Source organism: Porites lutea, chromosome 3 (assembly GCF_958299795.1).
Source record: "Porites lutea chromosome 3, jaPorLute2.1, whole genome shotgun sequence".
Lineage (NCBI taxonomy): Eukaryota > Metazoa > Cnidaria > Anthozoa > Scleractinia > Poritidae > Porites > Porites lutea.
This window is the reverse complement of record NC_133203.1, coordinates 35,225,456-35,251,203: the sequence shown is the minus strand read 5'-3', so window position 1 is coordinate 35,251,203 and position 25,748 is coordinate 35,225,456. Positions and strand designations below refer to the sequence as shown.

General features: G+C 37.3%; 2 protein-coding genes, 1 long non-coding RNA gene and 1 pseudogene across 3 annotated transcripts in view; 2 read left to right on the top strand and 2 right to left on the bottom strand.

Annotated features, from left to right (window-relative positions):
• Positions 1 to 711: 711 nt before the first annotated feature.
• Positions 712 to 2,674, bottom strand: LOC140929673 (uncharacterized). Its single transcript, XR_012164767.1, has 3 exons — positions 2,646 to 2,674; positions 1,325 to 1,434; positions 712 to 752 (listed from the first exon to the last, which is right to left on the bottom strand). It is a non-coding gene; the product is annotated as an uncharacterized lncRNA (long non-coding RNA).
• A 188-nt stretch (positions 2,675 to 2,862) lies between these two features.
• Positions 2,863 to 5,292, bottom strand: LOC140932206 (post-GPI attachment to proteins factor 3-like; annotated as a pseudogene).
• A 2,937-nt stretch (positions 5,293 to 8,229) lies between these two features.
• Positions 8,230 to 25,748, top strand: part of LOC140931022 (oxidoreductase NAD-binding domain-containing protein 1-like) — a 28,886-nt gene continuing 11,367 nt past the window's right edge. Inside the window, exons 1-4 of the mRNA XM_073380768.1 lie at positions 8,230 to 8,301; positions 8,569 to 8,675; positions 10,939 to 11,080; positions 11,581 to 11,811. Coding sequence (XP_073236869.1) covers positions 8,230 to 8,301; positions 8,569 to 8,675; positions 10,939 to 11,080; positions 11,581 to 11,811 — 552 coding nt within the window. The remainder of the gene's footprint in view (positions 8,302 to 8,568; positions 8,676 to 10,938; positions 11,081 to 11,580; positions 11,812 to 25,748) is intronic.
• LOC140929967 (uncharacterized) lies at positions 13,133 to 19,717 on the top strand. Its single transcript, XM_073379644.1, has 9 exons — positions 13,133 to 14,065; positions 14,933 to 15,009; positions 15,228 to 15,431; positions 16,073 to 16,143; positions 17,268 to 17,451; positions 17,735 to 17,857; positions 18,230 to 18,416; positions 18,956 to 19,285; positions 19,681 to 19,717. The coding sequence occupies exons 1-9, from the start codon at positions 13,440 to 13,442 to the stop codon at positions 19,715 to 19,717; spliced, it is 1,839 nt and encodes a 612-aa protein (XP_073235745.1). The 5' UTR covers positions 13,133 to 13,439.

The following is a 25,748-nucleotide window of genomic DNA, read 5'->3' as shown; positions in this document are numbered from 1 at the left end:
GCGAAACGCCTGGCAAAGACAGGAAGCGATGATAGACGGATGTTTTCGCAAGCTAGTCTGAAAGGTTTACATATCCTTTGTACTTATCATCGCTACTGTGAGTTAAATTGACGGACATAAAAAACAATAGTGATCGAAATACAGTCGAACCTTTCCTTAAGGTCTCCACTCTTTTTTTAGTTCTTATCGCACCCTGCTAGCAGAGCCTTTCAATTTCTTGCTCAATTTTGGCGTACTCGAGAGAGACTCTGCATGAATCGACTAAGATCTTTGTTGAGCATTCGTTGCATGTTGCTAGGATACAGTTTTGAACCCAGGCATAACAGCCGTGCGCTTGTGCGCTTGGTACAGTAGTGGGCCCAGTTATGACCATCGGTTCGTCAATGAACGGGTACTCGCACTAGGAAAAACCTGGCCTGCGTAGCAAGCCTTTCCGCGAACCTATTTCGAGAGCAAAAAAATTGGGCAGGGAAGGGGGGGAGAGAAAGAAGGTTTCCTTCTGTCCCCTCCCCCTTCCCCTATTTTTTTTAACTTTTTTTTAAAAGCGTGTTGCCTTTTCTTGTGTGGGGTGATTTTCACGCGTGCTCGCGTTTCGCACGCTCTACTATCCCTGAGGAAAAATGGCGGACTACTCGTAGTCTATGGAAAAAATTGATTTCTCTTTATTGGCAACCCACCGTATAATTAAAAATAAGAAGACCCTCCACCTACCGTGAAACACCAACTTAACCAGCTGCACAAATTAATAATGCCTTCAGGAAAAAAAATCGGATATAAGTTATTCATGTTCAAATTCGCCGCGCGCGCAGGGCATAATCATGATAACTAGACAATCAAGTTTAATCTTTCATTACGACATTTTAAGTAGACTTGCTCACAAATCGACTACCGATTACTTAACCAAAACGAACTTTGGAAAAAGTCTACGTTCCTTGTTGATGCAACGGATCAGAGGCAAATTATTACAGAGTACATTCAAATTAGCCTCTGAACAGGCCCTCCGTTTTGGGTGAAGGGGCCTAAAAATCGCGAGCAGACGGAGGGAGTTTCGTTCAGTCTACCTCCAGGCTACCTTGTGCCAGAACTGTTACCTAGTTAAGACCCCCATGGGGGTATGGCCCAAGTCGGCGACCAGCAAATCGCAACATTTCAGGTGGTGGCTTCTGGATGGCTCAACAGTAGTTTCTCTTAAGAAAAAGCGGCCTAGGTCCGGATATGTCAATTGCTTCAGTTTAAGGCGAATCTATAGCACCGCTACAGTCATGATATTATATCAATTGCCTCAGAACTACAATAGCTAACAACTTGATTCAGTAAATCTCACCTATTGTCACATTAAATTTCATGTTGTATCCATAGTCAAATCGAATAACGCTGAGGTAGAATACATGACCACAGTAAACACATAATAGGAATAGTCCAACACAAAAACAGCTGCAAGGAATAACAACAACAAACATCGAACATCATTCGACGTTGAGTTTTTAGACCTTTTGAAATTACAAAAAAAAACTTTTAACAATAACTGAGCGAGTTGTCGTGCGCTGATTGGTTGACAGTTATGATCGATGATAGTCAGACCAGCCCCTCCCCCCTCCCCCCTCCCCCTTCCGAGTCAGACCACAGAAATGAAGTGATGGTGGCGCGATTTGTCTTTCTCTTACTTGCGCGTGCGATTTTCCGAGAAACTTCAACAGAAATGGACGCTAAAAACTATCCACGTTTCCATGGTCTTTACTCTTATCGACTATAGAAACGACGTCAAAATGTTCAATAAAAACTTTGCAGTGAAACCACTAGCTTGCAATAAGTGGTTCCACTTAAGTTTTGAAGATTTTAACGTCATTTCCATGGTCGATAAAAGTACAGACCCTAGACTTCTTCCCGAAACGATAAATCCTAGATAGAACCCTACTTTTCGATTTGTTTATAAGATTCTAAGACGACTTCGACTACGAGGACAAGATTTCCGACATTTTCTAAATACTAAGTACGGTACACGTGCAACCCGCGTCATTTTGGCGGGAAAACATGATCCACTACCAGTTTTAGCAAAAATGTCGTCAGGTAGTGACGGAAAGAAGTTATCAAATCTTAAAAGTTTTATCATTTTGCGATCGGGAGAGGGCTTAACCTCCTTTAATAAATTAAAATAACCGTGTTAACTTTTCTGGTGAAAAATAGCAAAATGAAGCTTTCCAGCGTGTCTAGATTTTGAAAATACGCGAGAAAAAAACTAATAGTCAAATCTAGTTCTCGTAGTCGTCTTCGTCCTCGAATTTAAGGGTCTCTAATAAGACCAATAAAAAACGTCTTAAAAGAGCAGCCTCCAAATGAAACTTAAATAAGGCACTAGCATGAGATTAAGTATTAGAGACGTTGACTGCATGTTTACTGGTACAGTCAACTCCCGGTAACTCGAACCCTCTATAACTCGAACCTCCCGTTAATTCGAAGTAATTAAATTAAATTTTCAATTCTCTTCAAATCATTTTCCATATAATTTTACCCTCGATAACTCGACCTCGTGATAACTGGAACTTTTTTCTATTTCCCTTGAAGGTTCGAATTATCGGGAGTCGACTGTAATATAAATATAATCAATAACAATGACCCAACAATTATGTTGTCATATTAACACCTACCGGACTTTATTCTTGAGCCCAATAAACCTTTTAAGCAAAAATAGAACAAAAACACCGTTTTTGATAATTATAATAATTTACTAGTCACAAGTCTAATTACCGGGTTCTTTACCGCAGACAATCAATGCAGATTATAATAAGTTCTTTATAAATTAAGTAATCTGGCTACACCATACAGGGTATTTCTCCCTGTGATGAAAACACTTTTTTAAAAAGTTTAACACAAAGCCTAAACAAAAATCCATCCATAACAGAGTACAAAATTAAATGAGGATAATATATATTAGAATGGTAACAACTTACGATTTTGTCCAGAGATGTAAAAGTTAAAGTCACAAATCAGTAAATCTTGCCATTACGGGAGGGACTTAGAGAGAATTGTTCATAATGACTGATGAAGAGTGCCATATATCGCCCCATGTAAAGGAATGTATAGATGTTGTAGTTCCATTTTGTGGATTCCGGATTGTGGATTCCACGACCAAAAATTCCCCCAATTTCCTTAGCTGGGGAACCAAATGGTATACACTGTACAGCTGTTTGAGTCAAGCACCTACCTCATTAAACAAGGCAAAGAATGAGTACATCACCAGAGATGTAGCACAGAAGTAATCCATTTTCTTTAAAAAAATAATAAAATAAATACCGGTACAGTTTAAGTTCCATACAACAGACACACTTTGGGAAGAAACGAAGTGGCTGTGGGGGAGATTTTAAAACAACAAATAAAGTATCTGCTGGGGTGTACCGTTGTGTATAGGTGGCCATTAGTACCAAGGGTTCAAATGTAATAATAGGATGTAATTAGAACACAGTTTTCATATTTTTGTTTCCACCAACAGGAATATGTTTGGTTTTAAACTGCATACACACAAGTATATACATATGACCCCACCCCCTTCCCCCAACATAATCAATCATGATCATCTATCCAAGTAACCTCAATGTTTTTGTTGGCTGACCACTGTGGAACCACAGTTGAAATAAATGCATTGACTATTAAGACAGTGGGTTGTGCAGAAACGATACAACAACCAACTACTTTATTTGCCAACTTGAAAACTGTTTACAGAGAGAACAGAATAAATTTAAAAAGATCAGGCAAAAAACTACTCATCAGAATAAAGGGTAAAACAAACCAGTCTGTTTACTATTGAAAGGTGGTATCATATATTGTAAATCATAAGGATAAAAAAAAAAACAATATATTTTTTTTTTCTCGTGAATAATTAAGGCAAATAGGCAATACTACAATATTATTTACCTCAGTCCAGTTTAAATCACGAGTATGAAAAACTGCTGACCAGAACCAAGCATTTAAACTAACCTGCAATTAGAGTAAATATGGTTTACTGTGAAACTTTGGAAACTGTAGACACAACGAAAAAATTTCTGGATAGTTTTCTGAGTTTGACAGTAAAAGTATGATTATGTTACCACTTGAATCAAAAATAAAAATCAGCCATCAAGTTAATTAAATTCTTACAAAAGCGTACTCCAGTATTGTTTTTAAAATAGGCATGGAGCCATTTAACTGCCACAAGTCGAGTGGTAAATTAAAATGCTTAAATTTGCTGAAATTTGAGCCTTACCACTAGGTTCATTTTCCAAACTAAAAACATGCTGTAGTCTCTGTTTGGAACGGTAGATCTGAGCATCCATTCCTCCAGCCAAAAATGTGCCCAACTCCATTGAAAATTGAAAATAAAACTGAGGCAGGTTCTTGTATGCCAAGAAATCTCACAAATGGCCACTATAAATCAATCAAGAAGATGAATATGTTTCAATACATTACAACATAAAACTTTGTTAAAATGTTATTATGGGGAAGCAAGGGTTGCACAGTGGTGACAGCACTTGCCTAGCACCCACCAATGTGCCCCAGGTTTAAATCCCGGCTTCAACACCAAATGTGGGTAGAGTTTTTTGTTGGTTCTCTGACCCTTGCTCGACCAAGAGGTTTTTCTCCACTCCAAACTACTCCAGTTATCTTTCTCCTCAACAACCAACATCCCAATAAGGAATGGTAGACAAAAAAGCCACTATTTGGATGTGCTACTGCTAATTTCATATTATTATTATTTTATTTATATTTTTATTATTCATTATTTATTTTATAAATGTTAATAGTAATGGTTCTAAGTAAAATCAAAAATATATTTAACATGGAGGATAATTTGCTATTGCTAATGACTGTTTTATCAATACAGGTGTACATGTAGTAGAACAGTAACCACTCATTGATAAAAGTAATTGCTCCAGGTTTTCAGAGCATTATTTTTTATTACTGATTGCATGAAATTTGAGCAATATAAATTGCATCACTAGTATTTAAAATATAATGCAAATTTCAGAATGATTAAAAATCAGAAATTACCTTGCCATAAAACTGTTTGATTGGATAATTGAATTTTACATCTGTTGCTGTTACATTATGCATGCACTGGTACTTGCATTCATCAAGACAATTCCACCAAAATATTGTCAGATACAGCGGCAGCTTGCCAGGATATTCATTAAGGTGGCATCCACGTTGTTTGCAGCTCTTTACACAGTTACGAAAAGGGAAACTCCTGTCTCCTTTTGAGCACTTAAAAGGAACGTGGAACAAGACCATTAAGACAACAATACTTTGAAGGTACATTGTACACCAGTCCTGTAAAAGTGATTTTAAGATTGGAAAAATAGAAGAAATCTAGCAGAAGAATATGGTGCAATTCCTTCACCCCCAAACCCATGAAGCCAGTCTTGAAGTGCAAAGGATTCAGAGAGGTGAGATCAGACCTCCGCACATGAAGGTGCATACTACTACTGCTGCTGCTTAGGTCTATCAGGGGCGGATCTAGGGGGAGGGTGCAGGGGCTGTGCATCCCCCCTCCCTGACATGACCTGCGGTTTTCCAATACAACTGGTATTTTGCAAAAAAAAAACTATTTGGTTTATTGGTGTTGAAGTAGAGCAAGAGACGAGTGCACTCCCTCCTAAAAAAAATCCTGGATCCGCCCCTGTCTATGATGATCCATCTCACCTTGCCCACCCATGATAATGTTGGTACCTGCAGACAGATCGACCATGGCAACCAGGTTTATGTCTTTAGATGGAGGGTGACTTGACTAGTCTTCTTCACAGCCGTTTTTAGGCTCATCACACAACGCTGGTACATGACGAACCTAAAAACCCCTACGAAGGAGACTATGACTTGACTGGATCCTTGACCATTGGGTTAAAAGTGAGCTTTAAAGTTACTTACCCAGTGAGAAAGCTTATTCATCCTGACTATTGATTGCAACTTTTTCTGAGCCTTGCCCTACTGATTAGATTTTCTGAGTGGGTCAACTCTTAAGGAGAGAGGTTTTTATGAAGAGGATTGTTATCAAAAATACCAATTTCTGAGGACTGAAAATACTATGAATAAATTTCTGAAGGAATAAGGGGAGTGTTACATCATTCATAATTACAGGGATGGTGTCAATACTGATTCTTCTGAATCTTGTCCTGATGAAGAGTGAGTGCTCTGAGTGTACTTTTTTTTTCTGATTGGGACAAATAACATTGCCCTCTTTCTGAGGGGTAGGGAACAGAAATGATACTTTTGTTCAGGGATTCTACGAATAAATATTAATTTCTGAAGGGGGTTACCCCAGGGAAAATTTTCTGAAGAGGGTACTGCCAAAACACCTCATCAATATAGGGGGGATATTAGATGGCCCCCAACCCACTGGCATAGGTCGATCGTGACAACAATAATCTATGGGCAACAAGTAAAACAATTATACTACCTCATTTATAATTTATTGTTATCAAACTTAATTAAGCTTATTTTTATCAACACACAAAAGTGAGTTCCACAACCAAAATTCGGGTGGCTACTCCTACATAAAAAGAGAGCAAACTATGGAAGTGGGCGTTTGAATAGTTTTGTTAATAGAAATACATGGTTACCAACCTTATTACTGGGATAAAATCTTTCCTCAAAAACCTGAGCTTACGAACTTTTTCCTTCTTGTCACGCCATTCTCCTGATCCGAACCCAGCTGAAACCGGAAAGTTCACACACAATATATTTTCACGTAATTATGAGGATCTCGCCGATCTGAAGACTAGAGGGTTCAGCTATAAGAAATATGCATGACTGGCTACCTAAAGAGTCATTCACTGAAAAAAAGTGTGAGGCTAAAAACAACTACACTCACAGTCGAACAGTCACTGTCACTGAACTCTTGAACTCTTCATCCCGCAAGAGAGACCTGGGGACGATTTCCACACTGCTACCAGTCTCCTCTCCTCATGTAAGCAACGCCTGACGTTTTTCTTCCATTTCCTTCATAATTATGTGTGTGTTCCTTTCGGCGAATCCAAAAACGGATTTTTGATTCTAGATTTGCCAGATTTTGCGGTCGAAAGGAACGTGAAATCCGAAATTGGATTTGTAACCTTGGTGACCTTTCACCAACGCGTGCAATATGCATGACAGCCTCTCAAGAAATGACATGCTCAAGGGCGTACCGTGGGATTTTGAAGATGTACGCACGAAAATAAATATTAAATTATGGGATTATACTGTGCAGAGTTTAGTGGTCGACAGTTCGAATAGCGACGATGGAACATATAAAACGGACAAAGAAAGAAGCGCATTAAAATTGAAAATTATCTAAAGAATGTCGGCCAGTTTGATCCAGTTCCGTAGCTCAGATTTTTTTATGTAACACGATCGAGTGCCTGTCGCGTCTACAAGCGAGTTTGTAGTCAGATAGCAGTTCATTTGTTACTTTAACTTATTTCTGATTTCAAGCAATCTTTAGAGACAAATGGTTAGTATATATATGGATATTTTGACGTACCAGGAACAGTCGTCTCGTGTTTTCAGATGTTTTGCGGCAAATGACAGCAACGAGGAAACTCTACGGCCTCTATCGGAATACTTCAACTGGAAATACCGCTGGATCATCTGACTAATTTCGGATCCACTGTGAATGGAACAGCGTAGATCACTAATCCGTTAATCTGGATTTGGATTCTTCGGATTTCAAATCCAATGAATCCTTTTTCAAAAAGGATTCACCAGATCAAAAATCCGGATTTGGATTTGTCGAAAGGAACGCGAAATCCGTTCTTAGATCTAAAATCCGTTTTTGGATTTACCGAAAGGAACACACCCTATGTAACCAGTGGTTGATGAACTACAGTTTATGTAGTTTCAATGGCGTTATTTAAAGGTTAAATACATGGCTTTCACCTTGGTTAGTACTTGGAGATTACCAGTAGCTTACCTTTCGTCGAGTTTACAGTATTTCTTTGCGAGACGGGCGATTTGCCGCTCAAGGTTGGTGAAAAGTGAAGTCAGTGACGTGACGACAGTGAATAGCAACAGCTGATAGGTCCAAGTGCGAAAGTGCTACAATTTCTCAAGCCCTTGGCGGTCGTTTTCCTTGCTCTTATCAAACGTTTGGCGCTCCTGCTCTGCTCGTAAAGTGTATTCTTTGTTCAAACAGCCGCAAGCTGCGGAAGAATTTTATCATTTCTTCTTGCAAAATGTATATTCGATGGGTCATTTGTTTGCAATGGTTCTTTGATTATTTTTAGCATGTCAAGCAATTCAAATGGCTCCACTACTGGCACTCACGTTGAAAGAACAGAGACCTTGGAAAGACAGGAGGTAATGAGCTGAGGTTAAAGAATAGTGACATGATATTCCCTTTTTCACACAGAAAGGTCTCAAAGATTTAAAGCTACTTTTGGCATAGAACCAATAGGCCATTTCCGAGTCCCCCGGGCCTCTGTATCAAAACGTGGTCACGCTAGTCGCGCAAGACAACTTTTTGTAATAATCTATAAACAATGTATTTATTATACAAGGTAATCATTTGTATATTTGAAAGTGTAATCATATGTTTTCTCTGCTGCTACTATATGTACATTGTAGGTTATAGCCCCGGCTACTGTGACTGAAATAAGTCACTTGTCAGAAACTGTTAAAAGGTTGTGCTTAAAAGTTGAGGATGACAGGTTCACCTTCAAACCAGGACAATGGTAATTGATTATTAATTATTAATATTGAAGAATAATTATAGTAATAATTATTAATAACTTATGTATTGATTAATCAATTATTTAAATACCAGTTCAAGAAATTATGAATTTTAGCAGTAAGATGAGATATCCACATTTGCTTTATAATTATTGCATTGTATCATTATAGTTTTCAAACAAATGTGCATCAAGATTTATTATCCTACTTAATAATAATTCTGCGACTAGCCAGCACTTCCATGATGATCAGATAGCTATTGTCGAGCTTTTGGAGAACCTACAATTATGTTCATGTATAGTTCCGTTCAAAAGTAAGTTGACAGTCCGTTGCGAGTCTCGATTCTCGATTCCTGCGCGAATCAAGAATCGAGACTCAAGAACAAGCTATGGAGAATCGAGTCGACGATCGAGTCTGGCAGGACAAAAAACAAAAGATTCACCTATCACTGATTTCTTGAAAATTTTACAAAGACATACAGCTGTAACACAACAGCATGGTTACACATGTATAAGCGATTCACAAAAGCAACTGTTGCTAGAAACAAGACTGATTCCAGTTATAAAGGGAATGTTTCAAGTAAAGTTTCAAATGCCTGCTCCATAATTATGCAAACAAACAGTGTATACTTGTGTACAAGCAACAGCATGTTTATTTTGTAACGTCAAACGATTCTGGGCTTATCCGGCCACTTGGCTTGATAAAGATCAGCTGTAACATACACGCCCGTCCTTAACATGACTAATCTCTGAAACTGCGTTCGTGCTCCTTGAAAACTTTTGAGACAGTGGTTCTAATTCTACTAGGAAATTTGCGTGTTTTTTAAAATTTGAGGTCTTTGAGATAATCTCTCTTAAAATTGGGCTTGTTTCTTCCACGATGGAACATGACAGGCGCAAAATGACTCCTGGGTTCAAACCTTTCACAGTTTTGCGAACTTTTTTGTTTAGCACGTGACTGCAACTACCGTGATGAAAAATTGTGAGATGTTGATTTCAAAAGCGGACCATATTGCACGAGACAAAATATTGTTTTCAAAGCTCTTGGACGTTTTGGAAGTTTTCTGAAACTTTACAGTCATGTATATTCAAATCAAAACTTTTTTGTGCGCAGTCACTTCTCATAAAAAGCAAAGGGCGAAATATCAAATGGAGATGCTAATGCGTATTGCAAAATTAAACAGCAGTTCTAGGTCAAAGTACAAGTAAAGTTTAATTTCCAGTGAAAAAAAAAACCTCAAACTATATAAACGATAATCAGACATTCAGCTGCGATTATGCCAATGGACATTCACAAACAGGCAATTGAAAAAATATCGGCAAGTAAAATTTGAAAGCAACGAGAAGCCCCTTGAGACTTTGTTTACATATCGTCATGTATTTGTCATTTATTTACACAAGCTGCCTTTTCCATGTATTTTGGATGTTACAGATAAAAAGTCATAAATTGCTTTTTGAGTTCAACTATTACAGACAATTTCTGCTATTTAAATGATACAAAATGCCATTCGAACATTTTTTAAGATTTCAACTCAAAGTGCCACCCGAGCCGTGCGAGCAAATGTAAATGTCAACCGCTCCTGTATAATTTGCATACATGTAGTTCAGGAATTTCTCACAAGAATCAAACGCTGAGTAGAGTTTGTTATTTTTTGGAGTAGAAAGACTTTTTTTGACGTAGAAGAAGTTAGAAGATGCTCAAAACTTGAACAAAGGTTGTGGATTCTTGCAGCAATTGAGTATTGCGCGGAGAATCGAGAGCAAATTACTAGAAACAAAAACCCTTTTAAAGAGGCCATTCTGGTTGATAAGTCTCGCGGGAATCGAAGATCGAGGCGCAACAATTGAGAATCGGTTCTCAACCCGATTCTCGATTCTCAAGAGGATCGAGAATCAAGTGTCAACTTCCTTTTGAACGGTTCTTTAGGCTACTGTTATCCTGTTAATCCTATGATATTTATACCATATTACAAAGGGAGAGATTATGAGATGTAGCCCACTTAACAAACTCTGAGGAGTCATGGTTTTCCTATAGATTCGTCAGGAACAAATTACAAATGTAATAATTGAAATCACTTCCTCATATAAATCTTTCATGCACCAGTAATCCTCCCATCAGCCAATGTGATGTTTGGAAACAATCCACCAATTAATTTTCTTTAAAATCAATTATCAAACCTTATGGATCAACTTAGTAAACCTCACTGAACACTTATTTTTTATCACCATCAGCTTTAATTATTTTATTTTATTTTTCTTTGTACAGGGTTGATTTTTTTATTCCTGGCGTAGAAACTGTGGGTGGATTTTCTATCTGCTCCAGTCCCAAAACACTTAAAGACACAAGCACCATTGAGCTGGCTGTTAAATACAGTGATCACCCTCCCGCTCTTTGGGTACACACCAAGGTTTGTGTTTTATTATAAGCATTTGCCTTTTTTATGCTAAAGTATTGGTAAAAATATTAATTATCAAAATTGATTTTCATTAATTTATTAGAAAAAGTCAGCCAATAAAAAGATTAATACCACTCTCAAAGTACAAGTGTTCATTGTGTAGAAGTAGACTCAGAGCACTTCCCCTTTGTCAGAACTGATCAGCTAGACCATTCCAGTCATAATGAGAATTACACTTTTAATCAAAACTCTTAGTCAGATCCTAAGTAGCATGCATGAAGGAAGAGGTGTTTCAAAAAAAGCTCTTGGAAAAAAGCATTTTTCATTGTGAAAATGAGTGGCCCGGCTATGGTCTGGCTGGCCAGTTCTGACTTTTGGAAGGCGCCCTCAGATTTAACTGTATTATTTTCTAACCTTTAACTGTTTATGACTGTATCTGTGTTATGTGGACTGCAGATACTTTCAATCAATAATATTATAAATGTTTTTACATGTGCTGTTTTTAATTGTAGTGCAACACTGGCAGCAAGGTTCAAATGAGAGTTGGTGGTAACTTTTTCTTTGATCCAGAACCTGGAGCTCCAAGCCCGGACTTGCTTCTAGTTGCTGGCGGAGTTGGTATTAACCCACTTTATTCCATACTGCAACATGTTGGTGATATTACCAGTGATCCCCAGCATAATTATACTGCAAAAACAACATTGTTATTTAGTGCAAAAAACCAAGATGAGCTGCTTTACAAGGTACAGAAACTAACTCAAAGTATTTCTCCTTGGTGATCATCATATTGATTCTCATAACCTTGTTTTTGGATAATATATTGATATTGTTGGGAGAAAACTGATGTTGATCAGTCTTGGGATTTACAGTTTTGAGGGTCTCTAAGGGGTGTCTTGATTCCACATTCCCGTTTAAGGAAATCCGGATTCCAGAATCTGAGAAAATTTTGCTTGCAGAATCCAGAATACAGGAAATTTTTGCTTGTGGAATCCTGAATCCTGGGCTTTGTATTACGGAATACTGTCAAGGAATCCGGAATCCCGCTGATGATTGGAATGCGGAATCCAATTTCCACTGGTAAAGAATCCTGTATATAGTACCTGGAATCCGGAATCCATGGTATGGAATCCAGAATCCAAGACTGTCTTGGATTCCCTTACTTGGTGCGACTCTTTGGTGAAAATTCCACATCCTGAACTTCTGTTATCTTTATCCTGAATACAGTTTTCTTTCCCTATACTACTACATGAGAAAATAATTTCTGAAATTTGATTGGCTTAAAGCGGTGGTATTTCAGTTAAATTTGAAATACCTACATGTGAAAATATCACTCGTGGTATTTATGCCAAATATCACTACAAATCATGCTATTACCCATACTAATACCACATCCCATGCCAACATTTTTAGCAAATCCCACTTCATGAGCAGCAGTCAAATGATGTATCCCATGTAGAAATTTTGTGTCTTTGCAAATCCCGCTCTGTATTTTGGTCAAATCCTGGATCTCGAAAATACCCTTCAAGACCCTGCTGATATAATTTACCCCCATCCATTACAGAAACGCGCCCATTCAAAAACGTCGATCGTGAAAATGCAAATAAGTAAAAAATGACGTCAATTTAGTGTCAATCAAGAAATCTCCTGGGTATATCCCTTTCCTGGTTATTGTTCCTGCTCAGACATCCGCAACATTTGCCTATTCTTTGATGAAGAATAGAACTTCACGCGACTAACAATAGCTCAGTCTGTTTAAAAACTGTCTAAACTTACACTTGGTGCCCGATTTGGGGAGTGGGGGATTGGGCCTTGCAATTTGTGAGCATCACAACATCACAATTTGCGTACTAAATTTAAAGACAAGAGAGAAGGTGTGAGTGTACCATAATCAATCTTCATAACGTTCGCAATGTCACAATGCCACATAGGAACATTCAAAGGATATCGCCCAGTATGAAATAACGGTTAATAATCTCTTAGGTTCCGGGGAGTTTTGGTAATCATTGATTCATTTATTTGCTGTTCACCGATTTCAATACTGGTAATTTGTTGTCTTCCGAGGGTGATTTATTTGGAATGCCGTGTTATTTTGCTTTGATTTCGCGTTATCAGGTTAAAACAAAAGAATTATTTAAGAGTCTTTTTTCATTGTTTATTTGATGATACATCACAGGATAGCCGATACCATAAATCACCGGCTTATTTCCGGTCGTCGCTTCTTCGGCTGAATTATTTGTGCGTGGCTTAGTGTGATAGTTTGTTGACACAAAAGAGTTAATGAAAACAGTTTGCTGTATTATTGTTTGCTGCTTCAGATACAATCAAGTGCTCAGGCCGTTTCCAAGCCAGTTCGAGGAACGTCCTCTTGATAATGACTAGCAAGAAGCGGGTTAGGAAATCGTTCTCAGTCGATGACCTCAGACAAGAGGTAGCCAACGAGAGCTCTTTCCAGCAACTCCTGGGCAATTTTATTGCCTTTCCAGCAGAGAATGCCCCTGAGTCGAATCCTAGAACTCTCGAGGCTTGGCTTGTTGCAAGGTATGGTCTCCTCGCTACCGTTGAAATGTTATCTTTCACTCGATCTGCGATGTCCTTGCCAGCAAATGAACAACAACGTTTGCTGGCGACATTTCATCCCCACGTTGATGCCAAACACTTCCATGTGCTGCATAGAGTTGCCAGGACTTCGCCGGCTGTGTTAAAGAGTTGTCAAACGTCTGTTCTAACTCCTCCTACATCCTCCTGCTTGCTTTGCCCTAATTCACCTCATCTTAGTGTACATCACAAGTGCAACGTAGTAGTGTACGGTTTTGGTGGGGCAAGGCAAGCAACAAAGATCTCCACAAGGTGTCAGCGTTGCCGCAACATATACAACTACACCTCCTTCGGAAACGCTGGGGATGGTTGGACTCTGTATCAGGAAGCCAGGGATTTGGTTGAGGCTAGCGACGCCTGCTTCGTCGAAAGACCTATGTTCGAGCTGCAGTGTTCGCTAGCGTAAGTTTATAGCTTACATATACTGTATTCTAGCTTGTTATTTTATCTGATTATTCCAGTCTAATGTGATGATTATTCCAGTTAGGCTCACCCATCGTTATTATTTTGTTCAAGAAAAAGGGAAAAGGGTCTGTTTTTTATCTTAAGCTTAGTTAATCTCTTGTTTGTCCTTTACGTCTCATATTTTCTCGTCTCTCTCGCCGTTTTTTCCCACTCCTTGACTTGTTTCCTTCCTCCGCTATCTGAACAACAGGCACAGGCTACAATATTTGTGGATGTATATATACATGAATTCATTCCAACTTGAATTAATGTGACATTTGTGAAGTGAGTAACTGCAAGGGGGTGTCATTAACGATATACATTATGTCCCGGGAAAATTACAGAGTAATGTATATTATATATAGGGAAAATTAATCTAGAGTAAGCCTCTGGAGAAATCTCAGCACAGGTACGCCCCCGAAAATTTTTTTAGGACAATCCTTTGCTTTGTAGGTTTAGTTTACAATTAATATTTTTTTGAGAACAGCCGTTTTACGAAAATCATTCGACAGTACATTCTCATACAAACACTGCAATTTCGCACACGTTTGCCTACTCGTCAAGATGTCGTCGAAAACCGTGACAAGGTCCATTCAAAACGCAAGATTTCTTCTTTTATTGAGTTGCGTTGTTTATTTTAATCGCTGAATCCTTTTGGTGTGAGTTATATTGATTTTGTGATAGCAGTTTTTCTACCAGATCGTGTGGGTATCCTCTGTCCAGCAATTGTACCGTATAAACTTGTGAACATTAGAATGGCTAGATTAATCTCGCTGATTGTTATATTATATCCTGCTGATACTATATTGTTTTTTCTTACCGCAGAAATCACTGCTGGGTGAGTTTTAGTGGTTGGTGTGTTGCATATAATGAGGCGTTTGGCCTACTTTCTAACCCCCATGGTAAGTAGTCAGTATTTAATGTTTTCATACCAGAAACTCATAAAGAAACATGTACCTCTCATATGTTTGCTTTGTCCAATTCTCATGATTTTTCGTATTGGTTGGCCTTTACTTAGAGAATTCATTTTCTTAAAAGATGTCTCTCAACAGTGTACTGCTAATACTTTTAACCACTTTTTAGTGCAGTATAGCTAATCCCTTATTGTCATCTGTATTAGAATTGTCGGAAAAACAAGTAGCAGCTACGTTTTGGAACGGTGAGCTGGAAATTGAAGTTAGGGGAACAGGGCAGCTTAACTTTTATGGATTATTCCATAAAAACGAGGACAGGGAGGCAGTGATGGAGGAAATAGAAAGAAGAAGATCTCAGTCAGTTTATGTTCACAGTTCCGAGGATTGTTCACAAGACTGCAAAAAGAGGGGTATGTTTAAGTGAATTAGTTTCTTTAAATGGTGCATTATTAGTACGATGCTGTGCCTGTTATCTGGTGCTTATGATAACTTGTAATAAAATACTTCAGGGCAATGCAGAGTCTATTTATTACTTATCCACAGAAGATTTCTGTATATTTATTTTTTGCTAAACTGTTTCCTCATATAGTTGCATATTTTCCTTGTATGATTTGTTGACACACAAGTATTGTTGCTTACTGTATAACTGTAAAATATCATTTGAGACGTCACTTGTATATTATAATATTGTCACTAATTTTTAATATTTATTATTAAGATTTTAAATTTAACTTCTTCACGTTTCTTTTGTCAAAAACTGCTATTGTTGGGTTAATTTCTTTGACAATTGTATGCTTTTTAATAAAGTCGATTTGATTCATACAATTTGATGTCTTAAGTTTTTGGATTGAACAGGTAGTTTAATTTTGAATTTAATTTCCAATAAGGGCAGCTGTTGCTGCAGGTTTTTTAATAACTTAGTAATGTCAAATCAACAACTATTGACATGTATCCCTGCATGGGTATTTTATAATATTAACCCGTACATGTATACATTTGCCAAGGAATGCCATCAACACCCTTGAAAGTTCAATTAAATTTCTAATCATAGGTTGTGGTAGGCTCTGGGTGGCTGATGGGCTGTGGAAGATAATGTTCCCACATTGTGCAATGTCTACAAAGGTAAAAACTTGACATAGTTAATTTCTCTAGCCCTTATTCTGCAGTCACCTTCCTTAAGGGGATCTGCTTAATTCTCATACATGCATATTTGTCCATTGCTCCTAAAAGCAACTTTTGATTTTAAATACAGTCATCACTCGCATGAGCAATCACCTCCGAAACTTGAAATAGTGGTCATAAATAGAACTGTCTGCTTACAAGAATGAGCTGACAGAAGTGACTGCATGGAATAACAACAGAGAATGGTGTCTTACTATTGTTAAAAAGCTCATTAATAATTCATTACAAAAGAAATTAATGTTTTATGAGTGTCTTTACTTCTGTTGTAGACATGGCTAAATTTTACGTCCAATTTTTTTTGGACCATAACATCAGTGTCAGGGTGCAAAGAAAGTCAGTTTTACAGCTTGCCATTCGGGCAAGCTGTAACTAACATGTACTAGCCCGAAAGTCATTTCAACTAGCCTGAAAAAAAATTGATGAGCAGGATTGATTACAGTATTTCTGTTATTCGAATTCCTAAAAAAATATCACTTGCCCGTTGGGCAAGTTAAAAACAGAATTCACTAGCCCGATAGCAAAATCCACTAGCCCCGGGCAATCGGACACTACTTTCTTTGCACGCTGAGTGTGGAGTTTCATTAAAGTGTTCATTTATGTGAACAAATCTGTGAGTTGTTGCTTACGAGAGCTTAAAAACAAAAGAAAAGGTCAGTTGTGTAAACCCAAAAGTGGTTGTGGGCGCTCAAAGGAGTGGTCGCTTACAAGAGCTTTTCATTACAAAGTTTAAGTCACACTTCAAACAGGGTTTCACGAAGGTGGTTGTAACTGGAGATGTTCCCTTACGACATTGGGTGCAAGGAGAGCTTCAACTGTATTGTGCTTTTTCCCATTCCAGAATATAACCATCACAATTTTGTGTTCAATATTTCCTGCTCCCAGTTTGATTGCAGCTCTTTTAGCTTAAAATAATTATTCTTTTTCCTTTCTGTCATTAATAATTAATAATTCATTAACAATTATTGGTTTATATTAATTTTGTTATCATGTTAAAGTAATATACCAGATTGTATTTTGCCAGTCAATCTTATCTCTACAATTTCACATTCATGTTCTCTTTTTAGAATGTCGTAAGTGGCCTTCCACTGTTGAATTATCCAGATGTATGTACTGCCCAGCCCCAGCATGGGAAAGCATTTTGTCTGGCACATTGTCAGTTCATTGAAAGCAGTCATCCAGAAGTCCCCACAGATCTCCGTGGCTTTCTACAATACTGTGGTGTCCTAAGAACTCCACAGTTGTCTGCAGGTATATCACCCATAGTATTATTTCAAGTCCTATATTTCATTTGGGATGAAGGAAATGCTAACAGTTGGTTTTCTTGTAGGCAGGGAAATTCCAGTGATTTGTTAAACTGATTTCCACATTATCCATTTATTTCTTATTTTATGACCCTTTGCCAATTATTCTTAATTAGCAATTTAACTGACCAGGAAGCAGTGGTTCTGAAGTTGATAATTGTGTTACTGTCTGGAACCCTAGCCCAGATACAGTCTGGCCTCTACTTTACCTTTTTATTAATCTTTCCTAGATGATGTGGAGTCTGCTACCCGGGACACGAATGTAAGTGATGTTGAGAAATTGAAATCTGTGGTACAGCAATTGAGCAATGAAAGATCCTCAACTGTGGGAATCTCTGTCATTGAATCTCAAGGTATGTGTTGAATGCACATGTAGAGTACTATTCTTGACTTACAATGTTGGTTAGAGAGGTGTGATTGAGATACACATAGCCTGTTGTTCTACCTGCATTTTTTTTGGTATTTACCTCTTTAATGGCACTAGTATCTCTTTACTGTGTTAGAGTATATCTCATTGTTCTAGTTAACATAATTTGTTCTACAAGTATCTCAGGTAACATATAGACAAAGTGTGTCCAAATTTTTCAATAGTTGCTATAGTGTTGATGAATTTTAATCTTTACACAGATTGATAGCCCACAGATTTTATTGTATGCTTATATACTTATTCCTTGTAGAAAAGTTAGGTTGATAATAATTATTAATTTTTTCCTTAACATGTCCAGGAAATGCTAGTGTCCTTACGTTAAACGATGCAGAAATTAATACCATCCTGGATGATTGTGTGGAGACGCATCCAACTACCTGCAACAAGGATACAGGGGAAAAGCAGGCATTGCACAAGTGGTCTAGGGGTCATTTTTTTATTGTTCGAGGAAGTGGCATTATCGACAAGTGGAATCCATTATTCAGGTATTGTGATAGTAGATTAATTGTAGCTATTTCAAGTCTCTCGTAGGCTATAGGAAAAGTGCATTTTAACAAAGTACATAAATGTATTTTAAGTGAAATATTTGTTCAACTAAAGTTCACTTTATCCCCTTTTTATTGTTGACAAAGCTGATTGCCAAACTTTACAGTCCCATAGTGCAGAAATCGCACTTCCTGTTCAAATCTCAAAGTTTTGTTGACCAATAACATTTTCGTCAACCCCGCATAATGTACAATTATTAGCTAATCAATATTGATCACCAACCATTGGTTCAGATGATACTGATTAGTGGCCTAGTTGAATAAGCACATACACTCAAACAGCATGAATTTTCTATCCATGTAGGTCCATAATATTAGTGTCGTGGAAAACTGGTCTCAAACTAAGCCAAGTAGAAATTGAATCAATTAGAGCAAGTTCCTCTCTTGTCCTCATCAACCTTTTCTGTATTTGAAATTATGTCAATAATCAGTAGCAATGACAAATTAATGCTTAGTTAATTTTGTTCCTTTCCTTGCAGATCTGAAAGTCCTTCTCAGGCTTTCCTGTTTTTGATTGAATGGATGCTGGTCACTTTCAAAGACATTCCTGAAAGTCAATGGGGTGACATATTCTTATCATACGACAACATGTGCCATGTTGATGGGATGAATGTTGCACGAAAGGCTCTTCCCTTCCAACCACCTTTTGACAACATGTGGTTAAAAGTAAACAAGATCATTGACTCCTTGCACATTAGTAACCATAAGTCGGGGGATTGTAAAGAGAAGTACAATCCAGCTAAGTTAAAGGACAAGCTACCTGATGGAAACACCATGGCAGGAGAACAGACATTTACCTGGCTTTCCAGGTTTAAAAAAATTTTATGTTCAATGCCCAAAATCCATCATATGTTCTTCCTGCATCGAATGGTTGTTCGTAGAAATACTTACACCGTGACCTGTTATAAAAATGGGAAAAAACCGGTACTCCCTAAGGCTAGGAAAGGCACATGAGTTTTGTTACGACCTTATTCCTAACATGTCTTTTTCCTTTGATGGGGGGGGGGAGGGAAGTGGGGGGGTTGGGCACAGGGGGTATGAGGTGGGAGAGAGAGAGGTCTTTGCCAGACATTTCGTCATTTTCGGTAAAATTGACAACAGTGACAGTTAAGGGGTTTCTCTTATTTCCAGAAATGTTTACAATACATGGCACTCCCAACATGTTTTGAAACACTACATACTTTACGGCTTTTTATTCTCTTAGGGTCTGTGAACAGGCTGGCCATTACCTCTCAGTGTGAAACAAGGGCTAAATCATTTTAAGAAAAGTTGAGAAAACTTATTGAACAAGCAAATTATTTTCCTTATACCAAGATGTTTTTTGTTATTTGTCGCGCTCCGCGCTACTTCTTGCGCGTTCACTTCACTTGTGGCCTTGCCAATCTTTTCGAAAAGAATGAAAGGAAAAATAAAACAACATCTGTATACAGGCGGGGTCATGGCACGCATATCAATTCCCTTTGGTTTGTTTTTGGTCGCCAGATTAGCCCTCTGTTGCAAAGGCATTTTGTTTGACATATTGTTGAGCTTCACGCTCTTTATTCTGGCTAAATCAGGTTTTTAAATTTCTCCAAAGTCCCCTCTGGATCTGAATGCAATTTTTTCTCTTATAAGATTGTTGTCTTTTCAGTCCATGCTGAATCTTCTTATTTTTCTGCAGTTTTTAGGCTGAAAATATTCTTGAATAATTTATAAAGTATAGGTTATATAACATGTCATTTTTTATTTGGTCATTTTCCAATTTTTGGTGTATCAATAATAGTGTACTTTTGTATTTTTTTTCTAGTTTTCTGTTTATACAAATATGCAAGTTGAAACATACATTCTTTGGTGTTTACAGAGTTTCAAAACACAAAATTATATCACCCTGTATACAGATGCCCCTTCCCCTCAGGAAAATGGGGATAGAGACTACCCTATTTTTTCAGAATGGAAAAGGGGTGGGAGGGGATCTTTGCATCGGCTAAATTGCCTGTGGTTTATTCTTAACGGATTAATTTTGCAAATGTCAGCCTTGATATTCCTAAAATATATATCCACATAAAAAAGAATGTACCAAAACGATTTTCTTTCATCCATGAATATGATGTTTTTCTTCAATTAAGTTGTATCTCACTAGACCCAGCTTGTTAGTTTTCTTTGTAAGATGTTACATTCCCAAAGATCATGATTTTAATTAAAGATACAAACTTAGAAGCATTCATTTCAGCTTCAACTGAAGCTACATCAACTATAGTTTGCATGTAAATGGTTTTCTTACATAGTTGGTTTCAGATGTTTACTAGCATACATATCTTTTTCTTCTTTTGTTATTATCCATCATTGAATGACTCGTGTTACATATCAAGGATAAAGTTGGGGTATGCAGTACACTGTAAATAATCAGAATTAGAACTTCAATAAAAATACTATTATTGATAACCCATTACACCAATGTCTGATTTGTATGTTCCTCTTTAAGTAATTATTTTCAAGAGTCAATGAATATTACTTTTTATTTTTCAACACCGTCTATATTTCCGTCTATATTTGAGTTCATTGTTACTGCCCTGTGAAGGTGAATTACTGAGACTCTGGCACTCATGATTAAAAAAAAAATACAATTATTACTGGGCCGCTTAAATAGGGCATGCCCATAGAGGTTTTTGCTTTAGTTATATTGCGGTCTCCTACGTAAAGAATCCATTGAAGGTCCTCTGTTCGATTTTTAACGCCCTGTTTACAGTGAGGGGGGGGGGGGTTATCCTTCAACTTCAGGGTTTCCCTAGTTTGTAGTAATCCCTAGTAAGTGACTTATCCCTAGCAGGCTCTATGATAACCCAGCAACTGGATGACTCTACCTGCCTTGTAAGCGTTATGCTGGGGCTAACTCACCTACTTGGGACAACTTTCCTCCGTCGTGCATGACCAGTAAATCTGAAGGGAGTTCTATATTTTTTTAAGCATAATAATAGAACTCAGTTCAATTTAATAAGGTTTTTTTTGGCATATGATGATAATATTGTCCAGTTTAATTGTGAATTTAGTCTGTTCTCCATAGAGAGTTTCAATTTTCTTTCATATCATTTTAGTACAGTGCAATTACGTGTGACAAAACATGTCAGAGTTGGTAAAGTTTACCGAAGTGATATAGGTTAACCCTAATTTTGAAATTTTGCCATCTTTGAACCTCTTCTCTAACGAGCCTTTATTAACGAGACTGATTCTCCTCTACCTCCTACCAAGTCTCTCACTTCCGAAGGTAAACAAAAAATGAGAGTCCCTGGAAACGAAGTTGTTTGATTAACGAATATGAAGTTTGCATCCAACGCCTTATAAGACTCGGAAAGAAGAAAATAAGTGTTTCAGGTTTTTTATAGGTAAGCTAATGTAGTGCTATGACTGACAATTTGATGAAATGCGCAACAGGTTAGGGTAAAGTGAGAAAAGTTGGTGTCCCCCACGCAGAGTTCTCCCTAATCGATAAGTTTTCGTTGGTGTTACAGTTAGCTGGAACCACTTCTGGCTCAATTCACCAGTCTGCAAAATCAGCCATCCAAGTAATTGTACATTTATATTTTTATATAAAGTGCGACTCGAAAATGCTCAGGGTAGCCTGCATAAGTGTTGAGGTAACAATTCACTCAAACTTCGTACTATAGCCTGATTTTGAGGCCGGACAATCTGATGCAAGCTATAAAAAAATAAACTTTTATGACATTGCAATTTTATGCAATTTTATGACATTGCAATTGCGAGAAAAATGTTCCCTGCTTGGTTCTTTATGGCTGACTTTCATTAGCGTTAAGCGCTGAGTTGTTAACTCATTTTACGGATCATATATATTAAAGCACTGTTTAGTCTATGCACTATTACGTATAGCTGGTTTGCATGTGACGTCATGGAGCCCATGTTGTGGTCAAGAACAAAAGCATTTCACTCCTCTTGGAACTAGAGTCTGTTTTCATGTCCATTGTCTTTGAAAAAATTCTATTGTATTGAACCCACATGGCCTCCTTGTCACTTGGTTGCAAACTGAGAATACAGCTACATGTATTTCGATAAAGGTTTTCGGACCCGCAAGGTGTTACTCAACAAACACGACCAGGAGACAATGTGCTGTGTGAATTACATTTTAATACTCTTTATATCTTTCAATATAAATATCACTTCAACCTCAAACATACAAATTCGACAATCATCTGTTCTTTATTTTGCATTGGTTCATGTTGTCTGGTTTAAAAAAAAACCTCACATCTGTTCCATGAAATTTTTAATCAACGAAAAGGTATGTTTTTTCTTGTTATGGAATTCTTTGTCTATCTTAGACAATTAGCATTCATGATTTACTTGAATTGCTTCCTGCATGTTGGACAATACCTGAAACGATTAATTTCTTTTATTAGTATGACACTTAAATTATTATATGGAAGTAGTTCTATTCAGTTATAGACAAGAAAGCTTGAAAACATTTCAGGCTTGTACGGGATTTCAACCCTTGACCTCTGCGATACCGGTAAAAAGCTCTTACCAGGCTTAATCTAGTTCATTGAGTTTTCAATGGAATGTTCTACCAAGCACATCTAATATTGCTTTTTTTCTTTAATAGTGAATGGTTTTATTTCCCATTGGCTGGTAGTGGAAAACATTTTGAGATTGATACAAAAAAAAAGGGACACATACCATGGATCTTCCTCAGGCACTTCTTTCAGCTTGAGACAAGTCAGGTGGAAATATCGATTGCCAGGACACTGAAAGTAAATAAAATTTTAAAACCTTCAGTTTCTGATAGGATATTATACATTTTTGGATTGTAAGGCTTAATTAAGGCTTCTTTAACTACATTCAGACATAATTCCAGAGTATTTTATCAGAAGTCTTGTGTGTGCACTCTATCATTCAGCTTTGTATCTCAATGACAAATTTGAAAGTTATAAAATGCTTCCAAGATTCTCATTTTTCTTACCTTTTGACCCGTTTTTCTCTTTTTGTTTTCACACTCCACCATCACTTCATCTGTCTCCTGTTGAAATCAAAAGCATTTCATTTTATTCACATTGGAGTTGAGATTACAGTTAACATTTAATTTATATTTGATCTGCTAGGCACAATATTAAATTATGGTGTGATTTAGATTACCTGTTTACATGTGCAGTAGTTATATCCAACACTTGACTTTTTTTTCGAATTATCTAAGGAACCCAAAAAAGGATCATGTCAGTCAGACAGGTTTGTTGTGTACTGTGATCCGACACTGAACATAAAACTATATAGAAGATATTAAAATACAGTCCAACCCAACTTTCTGGACACCCTATTGTACATAACAAACATTAAGCTTCAGTCCTGGCCAGAAGTCTATACATTGCGTTGAAAATTTAACCGCTTAATACAGACAACCCTTGATTGGGGCAGTGAACTGTTTTCTCTTTTGATGAACTAAGTGCTAAACATAGGCATATATGCTTGTTGTATGTCATAGAAATTTTTAACAAATGCCGACTGATGCACTGACTATCAGTGACTTTAAGTGTTTTTTTGATAGGAACTGTTGTGATTGAATTACCCCTATACTTTTGCCCCCAATCATCGTAGAAACCTTGTTAATAATACAGACAATGTTCAAGGTTTCATTGGCGTCTTTATTAACAGGGTGCTACTCAAGTAGTTTTGGTTCCTCTAAAACTTAGCATTTTATAAATTTTTTTTGCTTGGGCATTAATACTGTTGATTACCTTCTTGTTTCCTAGGCCTCTTATTGTCTTGTCTGTCCTCTTTTTTTGAGGTCTTCCTTCTTTTCCCTTGTACTACAGAGGAATGGACTGGTATTATTAGTTGTGCAGCTTTACATGCTTTACATGTCTATTAGTACATTTCATAAAAGTGATAAATGAGGTATTACTGGTTGGATGGATGTTCACTTCAATCTAACAGGTACTTGTCATGTATTATTTTGAGATGTACATGGCCATGGAAGGATATTTAGACACAGTATAATTTTTCCCTTACACTAACTTGACTTAAAGAATGTTTTCTCCTTTATGACAGTGTAAAGACTCAATAGTCAGATTTATTTGATGTGAATGTGATATGCGATTACTTCAATTATTAATGTTCGGGTGTTCCTAGTTCAGTTCATTGCACTTTTCGCCACACTGGCTACATTGTTTATAACATTAATTTTAATTCATTAGCAGCAACTTTTCTCTGTTTACCTTTCGTTTGCTTTGACTTGGTGAGTTGCCAATCACTTTCAAAATTAATTCCTCTGACCACTTTGGGAAATTGGTGTTCAGCTATAAATTGAACAAGGGATGTTACTCTCAGACCTTCTTAATGTCAGTATTGTCAAGTTCTCAGTAAATTACCACTACTTAAAGAAAATAAATAAATTTTTAAGATTCTTAAGAAACTTTTCATTATGACCTTCATCTTGAAATAAGGCAGAACAAAATAATATTATTATATAAAAATATAGGGAAATTTCTTTACCCTGGATTGTTTTCGTTGCATATCCTTTCTGGCCAGTCAAATAAGGTGTCTCAACACCAATGTCTTTTCCACTCAGTTGCTGGCCCTCGTGACCCCCCTCCAATTCAATCATCTTTTCAGTTAAAGTCTCTGTAAGAAGGAAGGAAGGAAGAAAGGAATCATGGATGAAAGGACAACAGACGTGCCCTCTTACAATATGTATTAAGTATATTTATATATAAGTACGCTCAGACGTCAGCATACAAAGGCACTACTAACAGCCATTCTCAGTCCATTTACATGCTTACTGTACCCACCCAACCCATGATGTGACTGATGTGTCAAGGTTGACCATGCCACTGGGGTCTATGCCCCCTACTATTTTCTTTTACGTTCCACAAGAACCAGATAAGTGTAAGTGCTGTGCAGATGTCATTACAAAGGCAGTTATTAAAAGACCTTGAGTGTTGGTCCGATTGGAGTTCGAACCGGTGATCTCCCACTCAGCAGACATGCTTTACCCCAACTGAGCTAACCAGGTGGCAGTTGCACGCTGCCTCCCAGACTTCCTGGATTGTAAACAAATTTGACATTCAACACACCTTTGTTCACACTGCTTTGACTTCTTGAGCTTGAACTTGTTAGGTTGTGGTCCCTAGGGCTGGAGACTTTTGTCTCGGTCAACTTCACTGACGAGTCTATGAAGGAAAATTCAGTTGACAATAACATGTTACACAGGCAAATACGCCAAGTTCATGAATGGACATAAAGCCCCAATAAATATTTCAAAACAAATTTGGTATTCAACACACCTTTGTTAAC

Bases quoted from the DNA above. Each gene is read 5' to 3' on its own strand.
- LOC140929967 (XM_073379644.1), top strand. From the start codon at position 13,440: ATGACTAGCAAGAAGCGGGTTAGGAAATCGTTCTCAGTCGATGACCTC. The intron at 15,432-16,072 runs GTATGTTTAAGT...TTCTAATCATAG, and splicing joins ACAAGACTGCAAAAAGAGGG to GTTGTGGTAGGCTCTGGGTG. The intron at 17,452-17,734 runs GTATATCACCCA...AATCTTTCCTAG, and splicing joins AACTCCACAGTTGTCTGCAG to ATGATGTGGAGTCTGCTACC.